We start from the raw sequence: 18,995 nt of genomic DNA, 5'->3' as shown, positions 1-18,995 counted from the left end.
ACTGGCAAAGAGTGCCTATGTTTAAGAGCAATATTAACAGAGGCTTGTTCTTGTCCATAAAACTGTGTCCCCCTAGCCCGGCAGTGGTGGCACACGCCTTTAAACCCAGCCCTGGGGAGGCAGGTGGATCTCTGAGTTCTAGGCCAGCCTGGTCTACAGAGTGAGTTCCAGGACAGCCAGGACTGTTACACAGAGAAACCCTGTCTCAAAAAACAAACAACAAAAACCAACACCAAACAACACTGTGTCCCCAGATATACTGTATGGCTGTGGTGAGTCATCTGTCTGCTCTTTATGCACGGCCTGCCATATGCAGCCATCAGCTTTGGTTTAATCACTCTAAGTCAAAGCCGGGAGCTTTTCAGACTTTCCCTCACAGCAAGGCCCTTCCTCCATCCTCGTCGCTTCCCAGAGTGACATGCAGTGATCAGAAGCAGCACAGACTCTCACTAACAATGTCTTCCTAATGAAACCCACTACTGGCTTTCAGGTGCAGAAGAGCATGCTAGGCTGGAGAGATGGCTCAGTGGTTAAAAGCACCTGCTGTCTCTTGCAGCAGACCTAGGTTTGATACCCAGCACCCACATGGAGGCTCATAACATCTGTAACACCAATTCCAGAGAATCCAGTGCCCTCCTCTGCATTAGTTGGTCCCAGGCACACAAGTTACACATGCAGGCAAGGATTCATACACAAAATATAAATAAATCAATCTTTTTAGAAAGTAGACGGAGAGAACTAGTTGCTAAAAAGTTGTCCTCTTATCTCCATGTGTAGTGTATACACACCCATACCAGTGCATGGTGAGCCCCTCCCCCATGTACATAATTACATATAAAATTAGTCCTAAAAAAAACAAAAACAAAAACAAAAAAAAAAAAAAAAAAAAAAAACCTGGCATACTCTTTCGTGTTTCTAAGTTTCTTTAGATCCAGTATGATGGGATGGTTAACACTGTCAATCAGACAGGATGGGGTAGCCTTAGATGGGAAGACCCACACGAATTCTGCACGGCATCAATCCATGGGCTGGATCCTGGATTGAGTAACAAGCAAGCAAGCTGAGCACCAGCAGCCATCTCTTTTCTGGCTTCCTGACTGCAGGTGCTGTGTGACTCACAATCCTGCCCCTGTGAGGTGAAGTGAGCCCTTCCTCCTCCAGTGGCCGTGTTGTTAGGTGTTTTTTGTCTTGGCTAGGAGAGAAGTCACTAAGACACCCAGCTTGTACACAAACGTGGGGCTCAACTATGTCATCTCCTAGCTCTAGGACAAGTCCACAACACAATTCACCTCCATTATAATGTTTACTTTTACCTGTGTTAACAATGTGCACTTTTTTTTTTTAAAGGACAGAGTCTCATCATGTCTGTCTTAGACCTGTCACAGTCCAGGACAAGCTTCCATCTGCTGCAGCTCTCAAGGTACAAGAAATGACAGAGGTGTGCCACTATGACCGTCTACACTTTCTACATTTTAAAAACTGGTTTTTGGAAGCTGAGTAAAATGCTATAAACATATAAACATACGTATTTCTCATTATTTCCTACTGTGGCTGCTGTAGCACAATCTACAAGAACCTATAAGCAGCAGCAAAGTGACAACTGATTCCAGGCAGCTTCACACAGATAAATTACATCTTGTTAAAAATTGAGATGAAGCAAAAACATGAAATCATCTGACATTTCAACTGTCAAAATTACAGTTTAGGTGATGTCAGTATTAAATGAGTGTGTAGTGTCTCAAAATTATAAAATTTAGGTGATGTCAGTATTTAATGAATGTGTAGTGTCTCAAAGATAACTAATTTTAGTACCAGGAACAGACTGAATGCCTGTGGCCCTGCCCTTAAAGCTTGTCTTACACCTGTAATGGCTCAAAATCAAACAAACAAACAAACAAACAAAACAAACCATGAGTTTCTGGGTAAGAAGAAGACAAGGTCTAGTCTTAGGCCTAACCCAGAGACACCTGACTGATGAGAACTGGAAAACATCACAGCAAATGCTTCTCCAATTCACTGCACAACTTTTGTTTCAACCAGTGAAAACTTAAACTCATGGCCTCAGAACTGACCACTGAAAACAACATCTGAAGCAGGAACTATCCTACCAGTTAGCCATGAGGTTATTAAGCTACAAGCCAGAGGGACTTGCACTGGAGCAAAGCCTGCGGGCCACCACGCTGTCAAGGGACCCACAGGGACCAATGACAGACTCTAGGCAGAGTCTCCGCTTCCCTGGCTACTTGTGAAAGTGAGCAAGGAGCTCCTCGCTGCCAGCACCAGGAAGAGAAGCTATAAAGAGGAACCTCCTCCTGCCCCCAACCCCCAAAGCAGGCCCTGTACCCTCAGAAGAACACGGGCTTTCTTGATAAACTCACCTCAAAGAGTATCTGGAGTGTTTGATGTAGAAAGGCTCTCTGGGGCTCAAAAACTTCAGCTGGAAATGAACAGGCAACATTTTGTGACGGCAGGAAAACTTGGTATTTGTCATACATAAAACTTGGCTTTGCTTAAAAGATAAACTGCATAAATTTAGATTCAGCCAAAAAAAATTAGGCAGGACAACAGAGAGTTGCGTAAATAGGAACACATTTTTAAAAGAGTTTTAAAGTGAATTTTCTCCAGTTTTGACTAATGTAAATGTTACCTAGAAATATACTGTGTGGTAAAGGATACAGAAGAAAAAAAAGGTTAAAATTCTTTAAATTTGATTTTCAAATAAAAGATCATGAACTGCAAATGAATTTCTTTTCAGAGACAGTATTAAAGCATTTTTAAAAATTAATGCATTACAATTAAAATATTATAGAATATATTTCTAATCATTAAGAAATGACCTTTTGGCCGGGCGGTGGTGGCGCACGCCTTTAATCCCAGCACTCGGGAGGCAGAGCCAGGCGGATCTCTGTGAGTTCGAGGCCAGCCTGGGCTACCAAGTGAGCTCCAGGAAAGGCGCAAAGCTACGCAGAGAAACCCTGTCTCGAAAAACCAAAAAAAAAAAACAAACAAAAAAAAAAAAAAAAAAAAAAAAAGAAATGACCTTTTGGAAGCCCACAAAAACATTTTCAACTTACTTTGTGAGTTAAAAAAGAATTATTTCGCAAATTGACTTTCAGGGTCCTGGATTCCCCAAGTTTGGTTGGCAGGAACATGTAGACATCCTTCGGGGCATAGACTCCACAGTGACTTGAGTCAAGCTGCCTGCTTTGCGAACAGGGTTACAATGACAGGCCATTACTCAGTCTGTAACAATGTTTCCATGCACTACATTTGGAGTAACTCAGAGACTCTTGTACTGGAGCTCATCTAGTCTATGCAATAACGCCACAGGGAGGATCTTCCAGGAATGCTGGGTTAGAGGCACCGGGAAGGTGCCTTCATCCTCATTTCTGATTCAGTTCTGGTCACCTGGACCACTCATACTTCCTAAGATGCTGACCTGAGACCCTTGGCCTTTCCCATGGAAATGGGGGTACTGTATCTGTTTCAGTCCGGATTCTATACACTGACTTTCTGCCTCTCTCTGGACTTCAATCTGCTGGCATGACACTGTCCCCAGCAGCTGTCTGCCACCTCTCCTGTTTACTCCCCCAGGGCTTATGATCCAACTCACCAGTGTGAAGACAGGACTGTCAGCCCCCACCTCCCCATCTGACAACTGTGGAGGCAAGACCAAAGCAACCCACCACCACCCTACCGCCATCTTTAGCACTGTTTGGCATCAGAGTTCAAAGACTACGAGATGAACAGAGAAGCGGACAGCAGAAAGATGATGCACTTTCAGGGCTGGAGATAGGGCTCAGTAGTTAGGAGCCCTTCCTGCTCTGACAGAGGATCTGAGTTTGTTCTTAGCTCCCACATGGTGGTTCACAACTGCCTAGGAACTCAGTTCTCAGGGATCTGATGCCTTATTCTGGACTCCAACAACACCTGTACTTAAGTGGCAAAAACTCACACAAGCACACATATTCATCAAATAAAAATAACATAAATTTAAAAAAATAATAAAAATGATGAACTTTGGATCTGGGCATGATGGCTGTAACCCCACTTCTTGGGAGGTGGAGGTAAGAGATGAGAAGTTTAACATCATCCTCAGCTACACAGCAAATGTAGGCTAGCCTGGCCAAAACAAACAAACCAACCCCGACTTTCTTAAGAATTTGATTGTTTTTATTTGTGTGCATATGTCTATGTAAGGGCCTGTGTGTGCAGTACCCATGGAGGACAGAGGGGGGCACTACACTCCAGTCCCCTGCAAGAACAGCCAGTGCTATTGACTGCTGAGCCATCTCTCCAGCCCCAGAATCTTCTTACGGGAATATACAATAGTACAAACACTTTGTGGGAAACTGTTGCCAACTTGTTTTAAAGTTAAACATGCTTATCATGTGATCCAGCAATTTTGGGTAATAATTAGTTATTTTTATCCAAAATGAATAAAAATATTTATCCTCAGAAATGTACATGAAAGTCAGGTATAGTGGCACACGCCTTTAATCCCAGCACTTGGCAGGCAGGCAGGCGGATCTGTGAGTTCCAGGACAGACAAGACTGCACAGAGATACAAACAAACAGAAAAGTGTATAGGTGACTCTTGGAAGCACAAAGGGATGTTAGTGCTACACCTTTATGGCACTGATAAAGTCCCTCTCAGGAGGGACACAATGTACACACCCAGGGATGCGAGTAGATGTTTCTGACACAGCAAGCCTCCGGGACATGACTGCAGGATCTACTTTAATGAGGGTATCTCCAGAGGAGTATGAGTCTTCAGAATCATTTCCTGCTCTGATGCTCTGTGCAGAAAAACAGTCACCAAGTGGGAGGAGAAAAGGTGAATACTCCAGAAAGCAAGGACATTTCCTTATGGGAATTATTTTCTTTAAAAAACTGTAAAGACATGATTATTTTTAAATCCCTAGAACTGCAAACTCTGTTCTGTCTAATTCTGCTGCCCCCAATGCAAATGCCCATACACACACCTACATATAGACAGCAACTTACATAATTAAGTCAAACATGAGTTCATGTGCAGTACAGACAACAGACCCAAAAGCAGACTGCAAAGATGTCAGTTGACTGATAAGAAACTTAGGATATGAGGCTACAACAAATTACTGGAATGAAACCATATCAGGAAATTATTATGTATTTTCAGATGTTTTTCCACTTATATACACAATCATCAGCTTATTGTATCTAGGCCAACACTCACCTGTCCAGAGAGCTGGAATCTCAATGTGTGTTTCATGTGAGGCTCTTTAGCAGGGTGGCACTCAACATCCCAAAACTGGGCATAATCCCCTCTGTCTCTGGGCAGAAACATGATGGAGACCTACATAACACAAAAGATCCCAACTTTAAACAAAGAATAGGGATTTAAAGTTTAGTGTAAACCAAGTAAAAGAGCAAATACATTTATATTGGCTAGTAGTCTCCCCCACCCAGAAAAACTGGATTTGAGGGCTAGAAAGATGGCTCAGTGCTCTTGCAGAGAACCAGGTTCCATTCTCAGTACCCATGCGATGGCTCACAACCATCCATCACTCTTGTTCTAGACGATCTGGGGCCCTCTTCTGGCCTCCTCAGGCACTGCATGCACATGGTACACAATTATAAACAAACAGAAATCACTCATATACATAGACTAATAAAATACTTTTAAAAGAAGGATTTGACAATTTTATCATAGTATAACATATCCAAAATATGCAACTTTCAAAGCTATATATATAACATTTCCCTCAATTGTGCAGTACACACTTTTTTGGAGGAAAAATCTCACCATGGAAACAATCTACTCTTTCAACATCGTCATTGAGGCCTTCTCAGTGCAGACACGAGACTAGTGGAAGGTTAGGGTGACCAGCGCAATAAAGCAAATGGTGCCAGGTTAGAACAGCTCATACAGTAAGTAATTCAGAATGCTAGTCAGAGCTAGCTGTCCTGTGATGTTCAACTGATCGGGCTTAAGGGACCCCCGAAGGCAATGCTGGCTGGTGGCAGCAGGAGGAAGGCTTCAAACAGTGATCTGAGCTCTGCAGCAGTATCCAGTACCCGGGGTCTGAAGACAACCTGCACAGCAGCAACCACAAACCCCTGCTTCTCTTACAGGCTGTGCCCAAAGGCAACCCTCGGTCACAACTGGCTGGATGGAACCCAGCAACCATCAACTGAGCTGCCACCTTCCAACTGTTGGGGGTTGGCTCCCCTGCGGCCGCTAAGGCAGCAAGGGAAGTGAAGCTCACACACAAAGCCCAGCTGCTACTGAACCCATGCAGGAATCCCCCAAAGCAGCAGCAAGCTATGCCTGGCAGCCTGACGAGGTGGCAAGACCCCAGGGACACCGCAGTGGTGGCTAGGAATAGGGCAAACCAACCCTACCGAACAAAAACTGATAGTGCAGCTGGAGTGGAGCGCAGGCGCATCCCCAATGGGTGAGGATCTGACCGCTGTCTGAGGAGGAGGACCACCACCACAGCAACAAAATGGCTCCTGGTGGAGAACGCAGGAGCTGCCCCTCTCTGCAAAGGTCATTAGCCGCCTACAGCTGAGGAAAACGAGGGGTGCCCCCTTTGACAGCTAAGTATGTGCCTCCCTACCACCTCAGTGGCAGGGGACAGAGCCTACTGACCTGACTGAGTATACCCTTGAGTTTTGGTATGCTTTCTCTTTCTCCTCCTGGGTTTGATGGGAGGGAGAGCTCAAGAGAGTCAGATAGATGGGTCAGATTGCCTGAGGAGGAAGAGAAGGAAGACCTCAGAGCCTGGCTCCCAGCCAGGATCCACTCAGCCGGCTCTGCAGCCAGGAAAGAAGACTGCCGCCAAGACCGACCCATCGGTGGCTTGATGCAAAGGCAGTTTCTGCTTCAAGTGAGCGACTCACAGGAACTCCTAATGCTCTGCCCTCCAAGATTCAACCTCCAACTGCAGGTAGGGGGACTTGTTCTTGCCTTAGCCTCCAAGACTCAAACAGGAATCCATTTCTGCAGCTGTGACCTGCTTTCTGCAGATTTGCTCTGCATGGAATTATTGTTGTTGGCATCCCAAGACCTTCTGAAGCCTTCAAGCTGTATCACTTGGTACGGCCTCTGACTGGTACCTTATCTAGTGCACAGGGCTGCAGTCCACATTCCCACTGAAGTTGTTGCTCCTATGTGGCAAATAAAGCTCCCTCTGAGACCCTGATTCCCTCCACTGTCGGCCCACTCCATTCTTAGATATCCTGGGACAAGAGAACTTACCATCTCACTATAACCATGTGACAATATTTTAAAGCAGTGCTTTATAAAAATCAGTGTTTAAGCCTTGGCTTTATCAAAGAACAGTGATCACCAATAAGTTAGTGTCTCTGAGTCTGGACATTAAACATTAAAACGTGTAAGTGACCTCATTCCTGCCTTGCAGAGCATAAGGATAATAACCCAGATTCTGAGAGCTTAGAGGGATGGGCAGAAGAGGCCCAGGCGAGAGCACTAGTCCAGGGGTCGAACACACAATGAAGAGGAGGGACAAGCTTGAAAACAATGACATCCTGTATAGGTACAAAACAGGCAACTGCTCTGAAACACTGAGAGTCATGCCTCTTTAAAAACTGAATTCAGCCGGGCGGTGGTGGCGCACGCCTTTAATCCCAGCACTCGGGAGGCAGAGCCAGGCGGATCTCTGTGAGTTCGAGGCCAGCCTGGGCTACCAAGTGAGTTCCAGGAAAGGCGCAAAGCTACACAGGGAAACCCTGTCTCGAAGAAAAAAAAAAAAAAAAAAAAAAAAAAAAAAAAAAAAAAAAAAAAAAACTAAATTCAAAGCATAACAAAGAGGAAAAAACAATCAGCATTAAGGCACACCACACACTCAATACACACCCCAAAAACTTTCATGTTTATTACCTCATTCGATTTATCACAGTGGTCAATACTTCAAAAGTCTACTGCACACTACTGCTATTTTTCCATGATGCAGCTGCCCTGGAATCACCCTATATTCCTATTTAGTAACTCAATTCACCAGGCTAGACTAGGTGCAATTATTGTCAGTGTCCTCTCTAGACTGAAAGTCTATTTATTCACATTTCCCTAGGAAAAGTCACACAACAGCAAAATATAAAATAAAAAACACCATGGAGCTTACATTTCTAAGTAAATATAAACAAACATAGATAGATAGATAGATAGATAGATAGATAGATAGATAGATAGATAGAAAGAAAGAAAGACAGATAAGAGAGAAAGAAAGGAAGGGAGGGAGGGAGGGAGAGAAAGAAAAAGAAAGGAAGGAAGGAAGGAAGGAAGGAAGGAAGGAAGGAAGAAGGAAAGAAGGAAGGAAGGAAGGAAAGAAAAAGAATTCTTGGCTCTCTAGCCAGAGTGTGTGTAGCCCTGAGACCTCATCTGAGGAGTTCCTTTGGGCAGCAGATGGTGGTTACTGTAGAAACTCACAAATGGTCAGAATGCCAGGAGTCATTATCCAGGGAGTGCTCAGTCACAAATGGACATCTCAGCAGGGTCCCTTGCAGCTGGAGATACAGGCAGGTATAAGCCACCTGATGTGGGTGCTGGGAAACAGACTTGGGTCCTCTGCTAGAGCCAGAAGTGCTCCTGACCACTGAGCCATTTCTCTAGACCTCTAGCTAAGGTTTTGAGTAGGATTATGTATGTAACAAATAATGAAAAAAGTGGTCATGAATTTGAAAGAGAGTAAGAACTCCTTGGTTTTGGAGTTCTTGGAGGGAGGAGGGGAAGAAGGAAACAATCTAAGTATATTATCTCAAAAATAAAAGAAATAATTTTTAAAAAAAATCATCCTTTGAAAATAATAAAAGCTCACAACAGCTGGAAGGATTTGCTGCCCATGAGAATATCCTGATAACTCTGCTGACTGTTGGGTCGGGTTTCAGCGGCCATGGCTGGCAGGTACAACTACGGTCCTGACTGAACGCTCGCGGCTGTCCTCCCTGCCAGCAAACACTGGAAGGATGCTTGTACCAGCAGACCTCTCCTCCAGTGCACAGCTGGCTCTGGGGCAGCTCTGGTCTGAAGGGACCAGGTCACATGATTCATTCCTCGTAGAATAATATCATGTTCTTACCAGCTGTCTATGAAAAACTTCCAGAACTCACCTTTTGGATTCCATGGCCTTCCAGTGTGCCAGAAATAGGTTTACATCTGAATGCTGTGTAGGTAGCTCTAAAAACATCTCCAGTTTCATCAACTCCCTGGAAAATAATCATTTTAAATAACTAAATGGCTATTTAATTACTATTCAAATGATAAAGAATCTCATAATATAATAAATTAATAAAAAAGATCCCATTATTCTTATAGTAATGGAGGACAGGACAAATCTATCTCAAAAACAGGTCAAGAACCATCAGAAAGGGCCTTCTCCCCAGCTGAGCTCCGCCCATGTCATTATGTCAGCAGCTCCCAGGGGCTGCCACATGACAGACGGAACAGCAATGAGTGAACACAAAACACGGTGTGCATGGAAAGGAAGGAGGGTGTGCACACGTGGGGCTCGATAACAAAACCCTTCACATTTCCCAAACTAATTTATTTCAGGTAAAAATCAGAACTAGGAAAATTAAGTGGAGCAAGCAAAGCATTTTTTGTATGTTTTACACTTTTAAAAAACGCTTTCTAATTTGACTCTCAGAATTATCTGGTGAAAAAGCATGGGTACAGGCCATCCCCACCTACAGAAAAACACCAGTGCATAAAGTGGTGGAACCAACAACCAGCATCTCAACCTGCACTTGGAGTCAGGGTCTGGAACAGCCCACAGTCTGAACAGTTGAGATGACTGACCTTGACATACGGGGGAGCAAAGGATGACAGGTGCCACCTCACATTGGTGGGGCCACAATTCTCCAGTTCCAGGTAGTTCTCTGAAAAGAAAAAATGCACATTTGTACTCTGAGAGGCTAGTGGCAAGCAGCTCTGTGAAAAACCCCATGACCTTACTGTACCAGAATCAAGTCAAGTAGAAACTACAGAAGTTTCTAGAGAACCAGAGATCCTGTTTTGGATTTTTTTTTTCTTCAAGGAAAAATGCAAAGATATTGAAGGGCTGAAACAAGAGAACACGATTATAATGCAATGGGAAGACAGGTGTCAATGACTCACACGATCAGGCTAGGGGGAGAGAGGTTCTGTCCTGGGTCCGACACCTCTAAGAACACATCACCTGAGCAAAGAGCAGTCACTAGTCCGTTTACAGGCCACTGCTCAGGGAGACTAGAAAGAAGGGGGAAGGGCATGGGTGGCAGGAGGGTATAAGTGGGCCCAGGGCTCAGATGTAACTTCAGAAGCCGGGATACAAGAGTCTCAAGAAATTCTGAAAGGAACGGAGCAGGAAAATCCAGGAGTATCACCAGTACCCGAGGTGTGAAAAGTTCATGGAGGAAGGGACAGCGTCGCCTAAGAAGCTATGGATACAACAAAACAGCTCTGATCAAGCTGGCCTGACATCGTGATGGCACCTAACCAAACTAAGAAAGGGAAGGCAGGGAGCAGGACCCTGCCACCAGAGGAGAGAGGTGCTAAGAGGTAGCGGTTATGGAGAAAGATGAGGGGGTGGGGGTTAAGGTGTCTGTGACGGCAGCACACACTGTGGGCTCACTGAAAGGAGCCAACAAGGAAGGAGAAAAGGAGGGCAAGAGGAAAGGGTGGGGGCAGGGAGAGTCCTGAGAAAGCAGGCTAGATGGCTTTAACTCGATTTAAAAGCAGAAGGCTTCCTTTATGACAGAAAACAGATTTCATTTAGCCTGATGACTTCTCTCTGTGTGAGGCAAAGTCAAGGAACAGCTGGGACATGGACTGCTGGTGAGAACACATGATAAAGGGACATCTGGGACTATGAATCTGTCAGCAAGCCTATATGGTTTCGCCCAGTGATGCCCTGACACTCGCTGCAGTGGGGACACGAGTGGCCAGACAGCTAGGTTTGAACAGGTTTAACAAGAAGGCACAGGAGTCAAGGGAAAGGGGGAAGACTATGATTATCAGGGACAGGCCAGAAGACTCAAGGAGTCTAGGAAAAGAAGTGGTAAGGCCATGAAGGCTGTGGACCTTGGAATGGAGACTTCAACAAGGTTGGAAAGACTGAAATCCCTGAAGCAGGGGAAAGACAGGGATGGTCTTATGACAGAGTGAGAGCAGAGTGAGAGCAGAAGTAAACAGTAAGATCCAGGAGGCCTACAAAGAAGGAAACAAAGTCAATGAAAGGTACCGTATGTCTCAGTGAGACAGGGACCCAAATCTTTTCTGGAATACCCAAATACTACTATTCATTTAGCAAAAGTCAGTGAGGAAAAGGTAAAAGAGACATTAACATTAACTACAGAGTACCTAATGGATGGTAAAGACCATGTTCATTGCTGAACAAATTTGTTCAAAACTGAACAAATGAATGACTGAATCTACTCTCAGTATGCCCCAAGAAAGTGATGGTTCCAACAGTCCCTTAACACACGGGGAATGGGCAGGGAAGCTAGCCTATTGAGGACCTAAATATCTATCAGTATCAGAGCCTTGGTCTCTCATCTACACTGTGGTGTGGTGTGAAAATGGCCCCCATAGGCTCCTAGAAAGTGGCACTATTGGGAGGTTTGGCCTTATTGGAGTAGGTGTGGTCTTGTTGGAGGAGGTGTGTCACTGAGGCTGGGCTTTCAGGTTTCAGAAGCCCAAGCGAAGCCCAGGAGCACTCTCTCTTCCTGCTGCCTGCCAATCCGGATAGAGAACTCTCAGCTACCTCTCCAACAGCATGTCTGCCTGTGTGTCACCATGCTACTTAACACGATGATAATGGACTAAACCTCTGAACTGTAAGCCAGACCCAGTATATGTTGCTGTGGTCATAGTGTCTCTTCACAGCAATAGAACCCTAAGATACTCATCTCCTTTCTTCTTCAGTTACTAGGTTAGAGATCTGGTTGGAACAGGATACCAACGGCCATTCAATAATACCTAAATACCAGGAATACACAGTTATTTGAGCCTAGGCTTCAGAGTTTAAGACTGTATTTCCGGGGCTGGAGAGATGGCTCAGAGGTTAAGAGCACTGACTGCTCTTCCAGAGGTCCTGAGTTCAATTCCCAGCAACCACATGGTGGCTCACAACCATCTGTAATGAGATCTTGTGCCCTCTTCTGGCCTGTAGTCACATATGCTGTATATATAATAAATAAATAAATCTTAAAAATAAATAAATGTAATAATAAAAAAAAAAGACTGTATTTCCAAATCCATCCCATTATTGAAATGAATGCCATGGGCGGTGGCGGCGCACACCTTTAATCCCAGTACTCTGGAGGCAGAGCAGGTGGATCTCTGTGAGTTTGAGGCCAGCCTGGTCTACAGAGTGAGTTCCAGGAAAGGTGCAAAGCTACACAAAGAAACCCTGTTTCAAAAAACCAAAAAAGTAGAGAAATGACTGCCAACGACTCCATAATTTTCTCCTTAAGTATAAGTATACAGTATATAAATACTGTATGTATTTACTTAAGATGAACTTCGAGCACAAGGGGCTAGAAGTATGGTTCAGCAGCAAAGCACTAACGTGTGTGATGCTCTGGTTTTGAGACCTAGTATACAAATGCACAGCTATATTAAAAGCAAAGCATAGACTATACGCAGCAGCTGACATCTGACTGACCTAACTTTGTGATACAATACCTGAGGTTTTACCAGGTTCTGTTGGAGGAAAAATCACTGTCTTGCTTCTAATTTCAACTTTTGTGGAAGGTGGTTTTGTTATTGGTTTTGTCAAATGGCTAATGGAAGGTTCAGGTCCTGGGGCAAGATTTCCAAATGTACTGGAGGCCAAATGAGGTAAAGGTTCTTGAGTCAAATCTTCTCGAATTTGAACTTTTACCATTTTCTGAAATAGGTCAAATGAATAAGACACATAAGTAACTACCAGTTTAAAAGGCACATTCTGGTTTTTAAATTATGGTAAGGAGATTCCAAACAAATGAAACACTGATGAATTCAGAAATTAAAGTTTATTCTAGCTCCTCTCTAGCTTTCTTCCCTCCCTCCTTCCTTCTGCTGTCTCTGCATGTGTGTGCACGGGTGTGTGAGTGTGCACAGGTGTGTGAGTGTGCACGCACATGTGCCTGAGCACGCACAGGGGTGTTGGTACTCCTTCTATCTTGTTTTGAGTAAGGCTTCTCATTTGTCAGTTTGTACACTGGCTAAGACGCCAGTGAGTTCCCAGGGAGTCTCCTGCCTCTGCCTCGCATCTTGCTCTGGGAGCCCTAGGATGAGCAGACGCACAGGCTCTGGGGCTCTGAACTGGGGTCCTGACACCCAGAAGGCAAGTGCTCACCCACTGTGCCACCTCCCTGCCTTCCTCTCTCCCTGCCTCCCTCCCTTTTGATTTTAAAGCAAATAATTTGCAATCGTTTCTAGGTCCTTATTTTCCATCCCTGTCTCCCAATAAAACTGTCCAATCACTAAGGGCAAAATTCTGTACGAAGTGCTCTGAGAAGTATGCCTACTTGGGTTTCATTTGACTTCCGAAATGTAAAAGTTAATAAGGACTGTGAAACTGAAGCTACAAAATAAAAGGAATGCTGCTCAGAAAAATAACTTAGACATACCTTCTCTCCATTATCACAGTGTACGTAGATCAAGCCGGCCCATGGGAACATTGATTGTTTTGTGGACAGGGAAGAATTGGGACTCACAAGAATTTGTATTTTACTCCTTTAAAAAAAAAATTAATAATGAACACTGAGAATACTCTTCACTTTTACAGTAGTAATGACAAGTTACAAATACTGTTCTACAATAACGAATCTGTGGTGATATTTTATTTGTATGTTAATAAATAAAGTTTGCCTGGAGATCAGAGAACATAGCAAGCCATTAACACAAAAGTCAGGCGGTGGTAGCACACACCCTTAATCTGATCACATGGCAGGCAGGGTCTCTGTGTGTTCAAGGCCACACTAGGGAACAGAGCCAAGCATGGTGACACACACTTTCAATCCCAGTACCAACCATAGAGACCTGGAGGTCTGTACAGACAGGCAGTGACAAGGAAGTGAGGTAGCTGGGCTAAGAGCCAATGAGAGGGCAGAACAGCAAGGCAATAAAGGAGCAGGTTAGACAGGAAGTAGCTCCTTTTTGGTAGCTGCAGAGCTGGAGAGGTAAGGTTGGTGTCTCTCACTATTTCCCTGATCTCTAAGGCTTTCACCCCTATATTTGGCTCTGTGTTTCTTATTTAATAAGACCGTTTAGAAATTCATCTACATCAATCGTTTCCTGTGGCTGGGAAAAAAAAACAAAGAATGTGGTTAGCTCCCGCGCCAACTTTTTCATATGGTCCATCTAGCCTCAATACCCAACAATGGCAAACAAAAAGTATACTGGTACAGATCCCTCAGTCCAAGGAAAAACTCTTTCTGGGATAAAACATTGACTAGAAATATCACCTCAGAATCAATTCCAGACAGCTTCATACTACACAAACTCTGAGCCACTGATAATTAGGGATGATGTGGTTACAGCACACAGCAAATCAACTTTCCAGTAAACTGGAAGGAAGTATGAGAGTAAATGGAGGGGGGCGGTTATTAAATAGCCAGTTATTGCTATTCTCTGTTCTCAAATTTCTCTTCCAGGACCTAAAGGTAAGCTTAAATGAAGAGATCAGACTTGTGTCTATGGAAAAAAAAAAAAAATCACACTTGTTAAAAATAGCATAGCAAAATGATTTTCCATGACTAACAGCTGATCTATGGGGCCCCCAGGGTCATCTGTAAAGTAACTGTTCTATCATCCCTATCTTTTGACTCAGTAGCTAGCAAGGGAATGCTGCGTGTGATAAGCACTCAGTGCAAGCTGAGCTGATTGCTTTTCTCCAGGTATACTCTGGATACCCTATCCTTACATCAGTTCACAGCACCAGCCCAGCAAATGCTACAAATACATAATCATAATTTTGCAAATGTGAATGAGCTCCATGTTGCTCTTCTGCAGTGCAGTTAATCACAAACAATAAGCACTTTAGATGACAGAGTTCTATGCTGACGAGAAAAAGTCTCTGCAAAGCTGCAAAGCTGTGGTTTTCATCTTGTCAGTAATCAGGCTGTGTGTAGACAGTACCTGTGTAGGAACAGCTGAACCCAAAAAGACTCTTTCTTAGGACATTTTATATAGAACATTATAAACGAGGTTGTGGTTCAGACATATTACAAATCAGGAATATCTGGCTTAAAAATGTCTTCAGAAAAAAATACAACAAACAAACAAAAAACAATGCACATTTCAAACCAAGGAGAGAGAAAGCAAAACAGCTAGGCTTTGAGAAGACTGCCAACCCTCATCACATCCCTGGCTTTATTCCCTACATTGTGATTTTGTGAGCAGAATAGTGTGTCAGACACACTTTGATGTCTTCCATTCCAGGGTCTCTGTTCCTCACCAATCACGTCTCTTTTCCGTCTTAGGGTACCCTACCTAGCTGTGTGTCTGATCTCTTAAACTACGTGTCACACAGTAAGATGTGTGACTTTGTTAGCACAGGGCAAATCTCCCCTGGTTAACTTTATTTGCTTATTTCTGCAGCTCTGGGAACAGAAACCAGGGCCTCACACATGCTAGGCAGGAGCTCTACAACTGAACCCTGAACACAGCTGTATGAGATAACCTGGTCCTTCAGTTGAGTTGAGGAAAGAAATCAGGGCGAGTGGGAACAGAAGGGAAATAAGGTCAAAATATGTGTATAAGACATTTACACATGTTCTATACTCATTATATATAACTAATATCTTGTTTTAAAAGGCCTGCAAAAAGCCAGACATGGTGGCACATGTCTTTAATCCCAGCATTTGGGAGGCAGAGGCAGATGGATCTCTGAGTTTGAGGCCAGCCTGGTTTACAGAGCAAGTTCCAGGACAGCCAGAGCTACACAGAGAAACCCTGTCTCAAGGGGGTGGGAGTGGGGTGCGGGGAGCCTCCATGATGGCATCTGAATAATAACACAGAAAAAAACAAAAAACATACTTACTCTGGTGTAATAAATCCATGCTGTGGTGTGACTGTCAGGCAATGTGCTGGCCAGTATAGCTCAAATTTTAGTACCCTAACAGAGTTATTTATAATCTGGAAACGTCCAGTTTTTGCCATGTCACCTACTGTAACAGATAAATAATGTTAATTTCATTTAGCCATAGTGAAAAAACAAATGTTAGTAATACCGAATCCTGAATAAATGCACTTCTATAATAATAGCTTATTTTGCTTTTCTCAACAGTTCAATTATAGGAATTTCCAGTCTGTGTTAAAATGTCTTCTTAATAACTCAGCTACAGAGATGCAAACTCTGACTCCTACATGCACTTCTGAGAAGATCTTACCCAAGTATTCACAAGGAGGAGGAGCTACCAGAATCAAGTGTTCCGGATGGACAGCCCACCTTTCTTCAGAGGTTGGTGTGTCCTGAGCTGGGTGGGCAATTTTTGAGAGAAAAGGAGGACCTTGAGGGCCTTTAACTGGTAAAACATCCAAAGAGACATTGCCACTTTGTTTTCCAGAAGTTCCAGATTCACTGGGAAAATCACTTAAAAACAGAAAAGAGACAAAAATTTCTATAAAAAAGAGATGGCAACAAAAATGTTAACAACTAGGAAATCTGAGTACTGAGTTTTCAGAAGTTGTCTGCACTATTATTTTTGAACTTTTCTAGGAGCTTTAAATAATCAAATTAAGCTTTAAAAGGAGGAAAAATGAGAAAAAATAACATGGCATAGTGGGAAGAAGATGAGCTGCAGTATGAATCAGTCATGAAATCTAGCAAAAGATTTGTTTATGTATTTATTTTACCTTTTAGGTTCCAACCTAGCACTGGAAGAAGGCTGAAGAAATTCTCTGTTAGAAACGGAATCTCTGAATTCTCCAATTACTGACAGGGTAATTTTACGCATGCTTCCATAAAAGAGCTGAATATCATTAGGCCGCTGAGGAAGATCACATGCTGCAAAAGAATACACTTTGAAACACATAAATCCTCATGCAAGCACAGCACAAAACAATACATTTACACATATAGCCATATTATTGTCTTAAGTTGGGGTAGGAAGCATCTCAATTATCAATACCACTGACTGGTACAGACTATCCACCACCAGAGCTGACAAACTATGACCCAAATATGAATGATCATCTTTGCTACTCCGTAACCTTTGGCAACTTGATAAAGGCCTCTGAGCTTTAGTTCCCTCAAATGTGATCTGGAACAGCAGTGCTCATCTATCTCGGGGACACCATGAGCCTTAAAATGTGAATATTTTTCAAGATATGTATGGCACAAAGCATATATGGTGAGCAAGGCACTCTTCTAGTTCTTCAGGTGAACTAAATTTCCAGAGTGGCTCTTTGAGGTAGGTATTACGAGGTGCACATTTAAAAGGAGGAATCTGAAGCACAAAAAGGCTAAAGGCAAGTTTCATAGTTCAGTAAATCTAGGAACCAGTCACTATTAGCATTACTAAATGTTTCTAGATTAATTAAAAAGGGGAGAGCATCATGAACATCTTTATGGAGTGTATTTCATTCTATTATCCTTTAAAAATTATACATTTTAAATGGAAATCAAAATATAACACAGTAAATTGTTGGTTTTGTTTTTCTTAAGACAGGATCTCATATAGCTAAGGCTGATCCTGTACTTCTGATCCTCCTGAATCCACTCCCAAATGCTTACATCACATTCATGTATCACCATGCCAGGTAGTAAATTTAAATTTATATTCACTATACCATGTCTACAAATTATGAGAGTAGTTGTTTCTTATTAATAGGTTTACCAAAACAATGCTTCTTACAACACACTTCTTAAATTTCTGGACAAGGAGCTACCCTGGAGCATCTTTCCTCATCCTGGTCCATCTTCTCCACTTTGTCTACATTTCCTGTTCTTCAAGTATATTTTGACAGTCAACTCATTCTCAGTGACTGCTCTCCCATTCCTAAACACACTCCAGTGCTTCACTCCTCACAACACACTTTAGTCTTCCCTACATCTGTCTTCTACATCTGTCAGTCCTTCAGGGGAAGCACTGCATTCTAGTGTCCACACAGCTGGTACCATCTCTCTTCGGAATGCATTTATTCAGCAGGTGAATGGACTATCACTAGCTGGTGGAATTATGCCAACTTCCAAACCACTGCAAACTCTACCTGCTTTTATTCGTATCTTCACCACAGCTGCAATGTTACTTACTACGTACGACCACAGCAAAATGCAGTTTAGCTCTTAGCTAGAGCTTTCCTCTGAGGAAGGGATGATGTTCTAAAGTAGCAAAGATGGACCTTAACCTAAATGTGTATATTCATGTGTGATTTTATTTACATAAATATTTACATATTATTTTACCAAAATGATACTTTGCTATGAAAATTTTGAATGATATTTTCTTAATAAATGAAGACTTTCATTAAATGACATTTATCACAAATTCGTATCACTGTTCTAATGGCTATAAATATTCTGCCCTATATGCTTGGACATTTAGGGTACTTCTAACTTCTTACTACTATCAACAACACTATAAAAATTACATATGCATTTTTACAGTTTGTATGTCTTGGTGTATTTATTTTGTATAGATAAACAAATACAATTAAATATTTGAAGTGTTTCTCTCAAGTGAGCTTAAGCATCTATCCTAAACTCTGCATGTGTGTTTGGGATGTCTTGGATACCACATCTCTAAACATGATCAAGAAATCTGAAACAGCATGAAATGAGTGTAATAATGGCCCCATCCTCCTTCCATTCATGAGCCTACTCTTTACTGACATACATTACTGAAACCAAAGTTCTTCCATCTGATTTTCAAAACCCTTAAGGATGAAAAGTAGATGCCATTCCCATTCCATAGAGGACACTGAACTCACTGATAGTCTTTAAAGTCAGAGGTTCAGACTGCTCAGATTCAGCTAACCACATGTAAACTAACCACTTTCCTATTCACACCCCATCCTAGAT

General features: G+C 42.9%; 1 protein-coding gene across 4 annotated transcripts in view; it reads right to left on the bottom strand.

The window, feature by feature from the left end:
• Cep192 (centrosomal protein 192) overlaps positions 1-18,995 on the bottom strand; it is an 85,714-nt gene that overhangs the window by 1,326 nt on the left and 65,393 nt on the right. For 3 of the 4 annotated variants that reach the window (XM_028864656.1, XM_028864658.2, XM_028864659.2), the window contains 11 exons: positions 16,829-16,979; positions 16,363-16,565; positions 16,014-16,140; positions 13,600-13,705; positions 12,671-12,875; positions 9,803-9,882; positions 9,115-9,210; positions 5,219-5,338; positions 4,678-4,799; positions 3,075-3,204; positions 2,379-2,437 (listed from right to left, as the gene is read on the bottom strand). In XM_028864656.1, the coding sequence (XP_028720489.1) occupies positions 2,379-2,437; positions 3,075-3,204; positions 4,678-4,799; positions 5,219-5,338; positions 9,115-9,210; positions 9,803-9,882; positions 12,671-12,875; positions 13,600-13,705; positions 16,014-16,140; positions 16,363-16,565; positions 16,829-16,979 (1,399 nt within the window). The remainder of the gene's footprint in view (positions 1-2,378; positions 2,438-3,074; positions 3,205-4,677; positions 4,800-5,218; positions 5,339-9,114; positions 9,211-9,802; positions 9,883-12,670; positions 12,876-13,599; positions 13,706-16,013; positions 16,141-16,362; positions 16,566-16,828; positions 16,980-18,995) is intronic. The other variant, XM_028864657.1, reaches the window with a different exon arrangement.

Source organism: Peromyscus leucopus, chromosome 19 (genome assembly GCF_004664715.2).
Source record: "Peromyscus leucopus breed LL Stock chromosome 19, UCI_PerLeu_2.1, whole genome shotgun sequence".
Taxonomy (NCBI): Eukaryota; Metazoa; Chordata; class Mammalia; order Rodentia; family Cricetidae; genus Peromyscus; species Peromyscus leucopus.
Note: the sequence above shows the minus strand (reverse complement) of the source record. Positions and strands in the feature narration are given on the sequence as shown.